General features: G+C 44.1%; 1 protein-coding gene across 1 annotated transcript; it reads left to right on the top strand. All coding sequences in view use genetic code 11, as the record gives it.

The window, feature by feature from the left end:
- Positions 1-715: 715 nt before the first annotated feature.
- Positions 716-10,833, top strand: EGR_06616 (Lysine-specific demethylase NO66; the record flags this gene model as incomplete). Its single annotated transcript, XM_024495865.1, has 14 exons — positions 716-760; positions 860-995; positions 1,073-1,277; positions 1,312-1,525; positions 2,779-3,201; positions 3,237-3,341; positions 3,385-3,544; positions 4,656-4,963; positions 5,011-5,097; positions 5,141-5,237; positions 6,533-6,660; positions 6,688-6,775; positions 9,540-9,673; positions 10,810-10,833. The coding sequence occupies 14 exons, from the start codon at positions 716-718 to the stop codon at positions 10,831-10,833; spliced, it is 2,154 nt and encodes a 717-aa protein (XP_024349723.1).

Genomic DNA, 10,833 nt, shown 5'->3' on the forward strand with positions numbered 1-10,833 from the left:
GTACAGTTCCTATCGAATATGGGTTTAAATGGCACTCCGAAGCTAAGCCAGGACTGCTCAAATCGACAGTCGCGACACAAGTGCGGCTAAAGTTGTTAGGGCCCACTGGACATAAAAAAACGCGTAAATATGTAGGGCGGAGTTAAGCTTGCTGTTGTGTCGCATGGTTCGAGTAACTCATCTGCTCAACTAATAAATTTCCAGTCGGCCCTAAGAAATGCGAAAGGTTCTAGTGGAAGTAAAGTCTTTCTTTTAATTGCAGGTTATAAATACAGGGGCAGTAGCTAAGACATTTTCATTGATTTGTAATTTAGTACATTTTTAGTGCAAAATGCTAAAGAATGTGAACCGATGGGGAAGCTGACAGTCAACTCCTACATTAGGTGCTATCTTTTGCATTAGGGTCAGTAAAATTCGTAAAAATAACACGAAATACTACGCCCTGAGCAGTATCTTTGAGGTCCTTTTTTAACGTAACCTATAATTTGTTAATAAATTCTGAGCATTGAGGGGAGTTTTTAGACGTTTATGTATTTAGTTCTTGAAGAAGTGGATAAAAAATAGCAACGCGGAGAGATATACATCTGGCTTTACAAGTTGAATATTGTTTTAAGCACCTTAGGTGACCAACTATCGGTCAAGAAATTAACTTCAAATCACTCCTCTCTCCCACTCGCTTTTCAACTTCGTGCACGAGGCTGGCTGGCGCGTCGAAATGCTTTCTGCAATTGAGCTTTATAAGTTGCAGAAAAGGAGTAGGGTATGTTTCTCTGGTCATTCTTACATTCAGCTTATGGTCGAGTAAGGCAACTCTATTTTACGATACCTTTCTCGTTTCCGTAATGTGGTCTTTTCTTAGGACGCGGAGCAAGAGTCGATTTATCAAGACGTCGTTAAAGCGGTTAAAAAAACCGCTGAGGAAATGGACGTTAAGCCGCAATTACCAGCTGTCACGGCCAAACGGAAGAAGAGAAAGCGAAGTCGTGGAAAATCAGGTAAACTGAACAGAGCCTTAAAACGTCCTAACTCATCTGATGGAAAAATTTGAAACGCTTCAAATTTTCTTCCCAAGCCGAACAAAATGAGGAAGAGGTGGAGGTGAAATCAGAGCCAGAGGAGGGCGAGCACGTATCCATTCCCGAACTAGTGGAATCCGAAGGGGAACACGCTATCGATGAGCCGCCTATTCTGGGTGACAGAGCTGTTAATGCGCTTGCTCTTGGAGAAACTCTAATGCAGATCCTTCTCGGTGGAGGCTCGTTTGTGAACTTCCTAGAGTAGGCATCCACTAGTTTCGACTTCCGAATTTAGCAACTATTATGGCCTGAAACCAATGCATTCCTCGTGTGGAGAGGTGAGACGGAACTTCAATTGCATTTTCCCTGTTCAAATGATGGACAGATTGATTGCTGAAGAAGAACTGTTTTTCGAATATGACGTGGAGATTATTCCGTCCCCTCGGGAAAAGAGCAAACCACCCAAGGAGGGTCGTGCCTATCGGTCGATTGTTTGGGGTCAATTTGGGGTGAGCTTGTTTTGCTAATTTCTGCATCGAGAAATGTCCTATTTGGTCGAGCTGAGCTTCTTACGTTATAACTGGTGAGGTTATGAGATGGCCTTATTGCACGAGAGATGGTCGCTCCACCTGAATCTATTTAACTGTGTTTACGCCTAATTTTTATGCATTTTTGGAAATACTTTCTGTCTTTTAGAAAAAGTAGCTTGCTTGTGTTTTCAAAATTTTGCGACTAGTCGTGGCACTGCCAATTGTTTGGCATTCTTCAGTTCTATTTATTGGGCCTGTGTATATTCAATTGCTGTAAAGGTGTGGTCTTTTAAAACTTAGCTCGCATCTTGTATGAATGATCTTCGAAATTTCAGTTGTTTACCTCACTGGTACTGATATTGGCACATTGGAATTCCCCCTCCCCCAAGATACGGATAGAAATCATTGGATTTTGTTTCCTCATTTTTAAATCTTTTTGATTGAAACTGATGTGCAATTTGACCTGACCTGTTTTATAAATGCGGGTTAATCTGTTCTCGGGGCCGTGGAAGCCTCTAGAAAACTATGTTGCGTCGCATTCGGAAAAGGGACAATAGCGAGATCATTTGGCTGCATTGCAGAATTCCGCATTGCCGTGCTATGACTGATTGAAAAGATCTCGCTTTGCTGTATTTATTATCGTACAGGGAGTGATTTATTCTTCGACTTTCGCTGTCCATGGCGTGGCTGTCCACATTTAAGTAAATTCTCATTCCACAATTTGGATGCTGCCTTAATGCATTAAAATTGGTATTTCTATATTTCATCTTCAGGTAAAATTTGACTTTCCGTGAATATCACTCGGAGGTGTCTTCCTAATTGGTGATGCCACTGCCTGGGAGTCGAACTCCGTGCGCCCTTCGCTCTGATCGATTCAATCATTGCTCAGTTGTGTTCATAATCCATACCGAATGGTTCTTTTGCATGATACATGCTCGACTGAAGTTTCCTTTCGGAGGGGGGCTTCTCACCTCACGTCAATCTACTCGTTGCGCCGTTGGTTTATTTCACCTCATTGGCTAGTCACGCCCTCACCCCGCTAATCACACTTCCTTCGTCGTGTTAGTGCTTTGATCTACCCTTTCGATTCACGGTAGCTATAAACGGAGGTTAACCCCACCCATCCGTGTTCTACTATATCCAGGAGCACACACATTGTTGTGGACTCCCTTTTATGTCATTCATTGGTATATTCTGGTTATAAAGTCTTTTCCCTTCCCACTCCTCTCTAGATGGGTGCTAGTATTCGGATCCTCCTTCCTGAGCGTTTTAACACTAAACTTTCCGCACACCTCGGCTTCCTTCAGGAGGTCATCAACGGTCCTCTATACTCAGTCGTCACTTTTGTGAATAAGCAATTCGTCGGGCCTCTCTTCAATCCCTCCAGCCCCTCCATTTACCTGCCTGGTGACATGTTTATCATCGTTATGGAGGGTTCTCTCGACATTGACGTCCTTTCCCCCAAGGATGGGGAAATGGAGAGTCAGCAACACGAGCTAAAGGGCGTTTTTGTATCCGGTGATGTAGTCTATATTCCTTATCAGTTTAGTCACCGCGCAAAGCTCTCCGGCGGCAAGATCCCCCATGCCATTGCCCTATGCATTGTCAACCGTGCCCCTGTATTGGTTGAGGAATGTGGACAACACCTTCTCAAAGTACGACCTTGTTTATTCGTATCTCATCATTCTAGGCCTTGCATTTGGAAGGGCCGAAGAATAAGGAACGCAGCCTATTCCGTGAACTCCTAATTTCCACGCACAACAATCCAAAGAATGCATCCGATATTCTGTATTTTGTGAGTTGAGTAGTTGCAGTTGTTGATGACGACGATTGTGTAGGACCTCAACGCGGAGGAGGAAGTGGAGTTGGTTCTCCGCAAGTGGTTGAAGGGCGAAGATGGGGTATGTACGAAGGAGGAGGCGGAGGCGATTAATCAAGAAGCAAGCGAAATGAGGCAGCTGTTTATTGAACAATCGGTGGCTGTAAGATTGAATTTCAGTGAGTTTTGATTGTTTAGTACATGTCAAAACCATAGTTTTATCCGACGGATGACCACGATTCATTGCTCGCACTGAGTTTGGAACCTAGGTGTTGATTGTGTGAGTCAATGATTGGTGTAACTGGGGTAAATTGAATTGTGGAGGTTATGTAAATAGAAAGGCAGGTGGATCATAGGATTGGTCTTCGCTGTTCCCACTCAAGTACAATCCATCAATCCGTCCTGAGCCCATCCAGCAACTTCGGATAGTCAAAATGTTTCGGTACCGAGGATATAGTTCTCATAGCTCCTCGCTCAATCTCGACGACCTTAGTCTTTCAGCTGGAATACTCGCCAGGCTTATTTATGGGCAAGAATTTTTAGAAGCACCGGGAAAGGCTGTCCTGTTCTTCAAAGTGGACGCTTTTCTTTTGTGGCACTTCCCTTAAACATCCATTAATTGGGGTTACAGTCTCCATCCATTTAAAGTAGGCTCGTCGGCGCTCCCACCATTGTAGTTTTTGAGTCACCCTGGGTATCTATCACCTGTTCTTCCCAGCTCGAAACATTTCATGCGAAGATTTTACGAACATAATAATCTTTGAGACTCCGTTTTCTCAGTGCCAGTAATGTGAGTGAGGTGTGAAGAAAATCCTGTAGGTTTTTGCTAGGTAGAACGCTACGGATAGCCTCGACGATGGAAATATTGCAGTAGGTTTACCGCCTTAGTGGGGAGAGAAGATACCCTCTGCAAAACTTGGAATAGCTCTAGTTTTGTGTAGAACATCACCTTCACTGGTTATCTCCAAAGCTAAATTGGAATACATGAGCAATCTCCCTACCCAGGTCTTCTTATCCATGGCAGCTTGTTACGATGTTTACCCTTTGGATCTCACCTTTACATCTCCCGATCGTACCTCCCTAGGCTGTAGAATAATCTCAATCTTCGGGTAAAGGTGCGGCAAAGCTCTGGCATCTACTATTGATCTAGCTAACCCGGAATGAAAGGGGGAATTGTGTGGGCGGGGAGGTTAGGATGATCGAGGAAAAGACGGCGCTCTCAGTAGCTTATTAGATTGATAAATTGATGCATGCATCAAATCGGTTTACGTACTTGCTGTTAACTTTAAGCTGAGGAGGCCGGACATGCGACCTTCTTCGGGCCAATTTGGGATGATCCCAACTTCATCGACGCCGAGGGAGATGAGGACGCAGAAGCGCAGATAGAACGGCTTCCAAATCCGCGTGCGGAAGGCTGCGTCAAATTTGATCGAGAGATGGAGTCGGAGACGATTATTCGTCTCACTCGCCGCTCAGCAATAATTCTACTAAGAAGGCGTAAGGATGATGATGACGGCTTTTGCATCCATCATAGTCTCTGCAACAGTCGGGATGCGAGGGTCGAAAATGGAACGACTTGCTTGCGGATGTCCCGGAAGGTAGGTGGATGAAAGTAAAACGCATCACTTTTGCTCACCCCTCCTAGCTTCTCCCAATAGTCGAATGGCTGATCGCTATTTACCCTGAAGATACTATGGTTTGTGACCTACCTGGAGATAATATAAACGATCAGGTAAGTGGTTGATTAGGTTATTTCTTACCTCCCTTATTTCTAGATGAAAGCGGTCAACGTTCTTTTTGACGCCGGGTTGATTCTTTCCCCCGTGGCTTATGAGGAATCTGCGATTGATTATGAAGCAGAGGAAGGAGCGGGTGAAGAAGGACGAGGGACAGAAAGAGGGGCAAGCAGAGCCTGATGGAAGCGATGATGAAGTGGACGTGAAGCTAAAGTGTCGTTCTAAAATACAGTGTGATGGGCTCTTCGGATCCGCGGTTTTCGTGGGCATGCAGGATGGATGGGTGGGTTTGTGTTAGGCCGCCCGACGGTTGTGTTCATTCGCACGTTTGATTTGCCACATTGCAGCGTAAAACTTCCGGAGGGTCACACGTAAGGTGTGAGGGTGTTTTTTTAAACCCAAATACCAATTACAGCTTGTTTGTTTGTCTGAACAGTTTCGACCGCTTTGACGACCTTGACGGCTTTCAAATGTGGTGCTTTTTTGTATATACTTTGTGGTGCCCTAGGTCCAGTTTCTGCAGGTGAGAGTTCATAATAAATGTAATTTGACAAGTTTCTAAGTTGGCTGAATGTCGGAAAACCCTTTAATGACTAGCTTTTATTGGGTCGCTGGCCTATTAATTTGCATATCTTGGCTTTATTCTGTCGTCACTAGGTACCCCTTGTTTTTTGATTAAGTAGACTGTCGTATTTTACCTTGACAGTTTTGTGCAGATGTTTTGAAAATTTACAGTGCTCACATAATGAAGGGATAATGTGGGGTTGCTTTGGAAATGTGCCTTAATTACTAGTTTGTATCCTACTTGAATATATGCTTGTTCTGCTGAATTCCAAAGAAATTCCTGAAGTTGAAGATGTGGTTTGGAGTCTTGAGCTACCTTTTTTACAAGATAATTGGCACAGAACTGAATTTTTCTAGCCGGGTTTATGCAACCAGAAGCCGTCTAACGCCCAAATCTCCCGTCTGAGAACATGAGTTATCCTACGACTTTCTTTGTGGCGCTAATTTTGTGCTGCACCCCTCTTATCCTTTCAATAACGGCCCAAAATACTCCTGAAAGTTACTTAAATTCTCCATTCAACCATCATTCAAAGCTGTCTTCCTCCTTTCGCGTTGGATGTGACTGTTACTCCGTTCCAAATTGCTTCACCAATTGCTCTGACGGTTAGTTAAGATGCCTTTTCTCTTTGTAATCAATGTATGTATGTGCGCCTGCTCATCGCAAGAACAGTTTAATTAATCCTACAGATTTTTTCTTGCCCAAGGTATGTTAGTTGACCAATCGTAATCCCGCTTGCGTACCTTGAAATGGACCATTACTGCTTGATATGTAAGATAGCGGTCGGATTAAGAAAATACTCTGCAAGTAAATTTTGCTAGTCTTTTCCCGTTGGATGTTATGCAACCATCTCCTCAACTTTTTCAAAGTTCTCACTTACCGCGACAGTGACTCACCTCCGTCGTCGATGCTGACTAATTTCACTGGCAGCTTCTCTTCTTCTGATTGGCATTCTGGAGAGGCCATCTTGGACAGACCAACCAGTCCGATCGTGTCCGTGTGCGCGTGCATACGTGTTCGGTAGTTCGACCATCAAGTGGACACATCAAAGGCGGCAGAGAAGCTGGCCGCGTGCACAGGCGGTGTGCATGTGTGTGCTGCCTCGTACGTACGTACGTGGATTTGCACGTATTCACGACTAACAAAAATAGCGACTTCCACTGTGCACGAATTCCACTTTTTCTCCTGCTGCTTCTTGTTCCTTCTCATTTTTCCGCCTTTGGCCCATTCCTGGGGCCAGAGGCGGGTCTGAAATGACTTGAACTTGATAACGAATTATAATGTGGAAGTGCGCCTGGTTTTTTACGAGGGACCTAACTGTGTCTCTACCGAAAAGTCATTTTGGATACTTTTGATTAGTTATCGCCTCTACGGATTGGCCGTTATTTATCTTTTCTTTATTTCTCTAGCAAAAGTACTTGACAGGCAATTATTTGTTGGCATCATTGATGGATTTGACCTAAGTAAGATGATTAAGGGTATTCTTTGGGTGTCCGAAGCCTATTCCAGTCATGCTTCAATCTTTTGCGCATCTTATTTTACCCGGAAAAGGCGAATGTTTTTTCTCAGCTGAACGACTTGATTGATTGACAGTCATAAATTCGACCGGAGTGATCTGTGGACGTTACTTGGTGAGATAGATGCAATCGAATTACTCAATTTTTCAGAACCGATTTAACCTGGATCATATTTTTTTCTTAGAAGTGCCAAGCTTGGTGGATAAGTAGTGTGGTCGATTCCCTTTATTTATTCATCTACCTACCTACCGTCTGTCAAAAGATCGCTTTTAGGTATGGTTCGTGCTGGTCAAGGTGCGGCTACATTTATTTATTTGCTGATCAACTAATTCTAGACAGCAATGACCGCTGAGACTGGTTTACTTTCCATGAAGAACTGTCGACCTCTCATCCTTTTAAAGAGGTCAAATTTATGTCTCCCCTGCAATCGGTTGTTCAATAACTAATTGAGTTGCCATAGGAAGAAATGCTACATCTTTCCTTTTTCCCCAATCACTAAGTAGGTGGATGTCATGTTTTATTTCTGATACTCATTCAATTATCAAAGTATTTCAAAGCTGTCAAGATGGGGTTATAATGACTTGCCGAGTACATACTTAGTTTGTGTCCATTATTATGCGAATCACTTTTAATTTGAAAATTAAAACTTTCTATACAGAAGCAGTCTACTTGTTAAAAATCGTTGATTTCCATATCCATTTATTGGGTTTCAATCATAGGTTTGTTTGATTGCGCCAATGGTCGTTACTGCCGATTCCTACTTGTCACATTGACGACAAGAGTTGTGCCATAATAATAATTTCAGCTAATCAGTCGGCCATTCAATCCATCAATCAGTTAGTCTCCTATTGATAAGTGGTAAACCCTACGTAATGAATCTACTTCCCTAACCATCGATCGGTAAACTCTTCCCAACGCGGAGTTATAGCAACAAGCATGATGCATCTCCTTTGTACCGAGTGGACAAGCAGGGTCAATATCATCTGCAACCCGATGACAACCAGAAAGCAACTGAGTCCTCCAGGTGTTTCACCGCCTTCCCTCTGCTCAATTGGGCTTCAGGTCTTCGATGTCTTCCTGTCATCGTAATTGTGAGCCAAATGTCCTCCAACCATCCCCTAATCACACACGATCATCTGAAAATCGATTAACCCTTGGTTCTGAGTAAATTTTGCCCCTATCCATTCCTCTTGATGCAGACAAACAGGTTGGATATGCCATGTCAACGACTGTGCCATCTCTTTTCCTATGACTGTCGATCTGTTTACTCGTTGACTTCGAACAATCGGAAGCGCACGCGAATACCTTGATAAAAATCGATATTTCGCATCTTTGCATGATTGGCTAATTAGGTAGATTTGTAGGTCGACACGCAAATGCGAATTTTTCAGTACTTGGACATTGAAATCAAACGAGGGGATATGGTCCTCCATTCATCATACTGCTGGCCAACCCGTATGCTTGTCTCACAACCAATCAGAACACTTCTGGTTGACTGATGAGACCACAGTGTTAGAGACCGATGGAGGGTGTTTGAACGCCTCTGCCTGGTTTTTATTTTCGCATCTATAAGTTCGCGGCTGTTGTGGCGAATTGTGTGCACAAGTGGTGAAAAGCTGAAAAGCGAATTAGTCACCAGCAGCCTTTTTATTGCAGGCACACACGCTCAGAAGCTGTAAAGGTCAATTGCGAATGGGAGCCAATAAAATTCCGGTCATTTGTGGGAGAGAGAGGCAGTGTGTTTAGCAACTTCCACAAATTTTTTGCGCCCGCTTTTGAAAATTATTCCACACATCTGCCTGTCTGAGTGATCTTGATCGAAAAGTTTCGCTTGATAGCGCCTACTTGAAAGGGAAAAGGTGACTATCTTAAAATGTCAGATGGGATTTTGTCCCAGCGACCACAAACTACCGATTGGAATGGCGTGAAAAGGATGCAGAAGGCCGGACTATCAGACCACTTTGCGTTTCAAGCTTTGGTCTTAATGCTGCTGTACAATGACCATTGCAACCAAGACACTAGTGGAGATGGTTGTTCTCACCCATCCGTGAGACGGGAACGGATGTGTAGATGTCAGCGAGAGTCCTCATACCACACGGTTCTCTCTCTGTTAGTCCAATTACATTCGGGTAGGGCGGAGGATAGGGAAGGACATTCATTCGTGAAGCATAGAACTGAAGACTGAACGATGTTCCACAACGATCTCACTTTTAGCTTACATCTCGGATATCAATCCTCCTTTGCAACCTTCCGAAACTTTGAAATTCAACGTTGGGGGAGGCTCTGCCCATACACCTAGGTTATTTGACGTGTTTTGCAGTTCTGTTGCCCTAGTCATATTCCAAACTTTTCCTTGCAGTTTCTGGTCTTCTACCGCAACTGCAGGCATCCAGTCAATTCTTGCAATCCCTTCCCACTCCATTCTGTATAACTAGGCCCGAACAACTACGGAAAAGGGGTCCCAAGTTCGACACTTCCACGGCGAATAAAAGGGTAAGTTGGAAAGATTCTTGCGTCCCCCCCCCCCCCTCCTATCCTAAGTATAGTCCGTTTACTGTGGTCTCTGTGCTGTCATTTTGGTGTCAGCAAAGCGTTGCTCTAGGCGAGCTGTGTTTCGGAGGGAGGGCGCCTCATCAAACATGCGAGAACATGTGTATGTTGTCCACTTTGCGCATGAATAGGTGCATGCTTTAAGAAAAAAAGAAGGAAAGCGAACCCCTTTTTATAATCGTTCTAAACCTGGAAAACATTCTTCCCCTCCTTGAATTAGTTTCACCTTTGCAAGAGGAAGCAACATTTTTGTGGTTCAAAGGCGTGATACGAGAAGGCAGTCTGGAGGTAGGTTTATTCAAAACATGCAGAAAGGACTGCGCGACTGTCACCGGCGCGGAGATGAGGTAGCAGGAAACTGAAAAGACCCACGCAGTCGTTGTGTCGTAAAGGCTCCTTTATCTACTTTTGATTATCTTCCTCTCGACACTCCGTGGTCATTCTGCATCGACGATCACGACGGATTGGGGTCGTTTACGAGGCAGAACGCAGAACGCTACTGATGTATCTCACAGCAAGCATTTTCCACCCTCCGTTGCAGTGGCTTCACCCATCGCTGTTACCATTGCAGTGTGTTAGTCTCTTCTTAAAACCTGATAAGGTGCACTAGTCTGGAGATGCGTTTGCTACCAACATACAAAGGGGCTAAGAGATTGCTACTGGCCTGAGGGTCAACAAAATGTGTACCTTCTTTTTTGATTACAAATGCGCTAACTTGTCAATCAATGCCTCATTTGTTAAGTGGACTGATTAATGCGTTGAATTTCAGGGTTAGTTACCCTTACCTTACCCAATAAAATGTGAGCCTTCACTGTACCAATATAGGAAAAGAAGTGACACATTCTGAGGTCGCCGGAAGTTTGTCGAGGCGGTCCTTTGTGGAGGCGAAGACCATCCGTTAATTTGTGAATTGAATGAGGTGGAAATACGGCCTGTTGAAGTAGCTTAAGAAAGGAGCGTGCGGCAACTGATGTGACTGGAAGGCCATGTCACCAAGGCGGGATTGAAAGGCCCTCCTAATTGGATACTACTTTTGAATGGGAGTATCATCTTGCTCCATGGCACTTTCCCTCATTTAGGCCTCATCTTCGGGACTCCCTTGA

This window comes from Echinococcus granulosus (assembly GCF_000524195.1).
Source record: "Echinococcus granulosus chromosome Unknown EG_S00060, whole genome shotgun sequence".
Lineage (NCBI taxonomy): Eukaryota > Metazoa > Platyhelminthes > Cestoda > Cyclophyllidea > Taeniidae > Echinococcus > Echinococcus granulosus.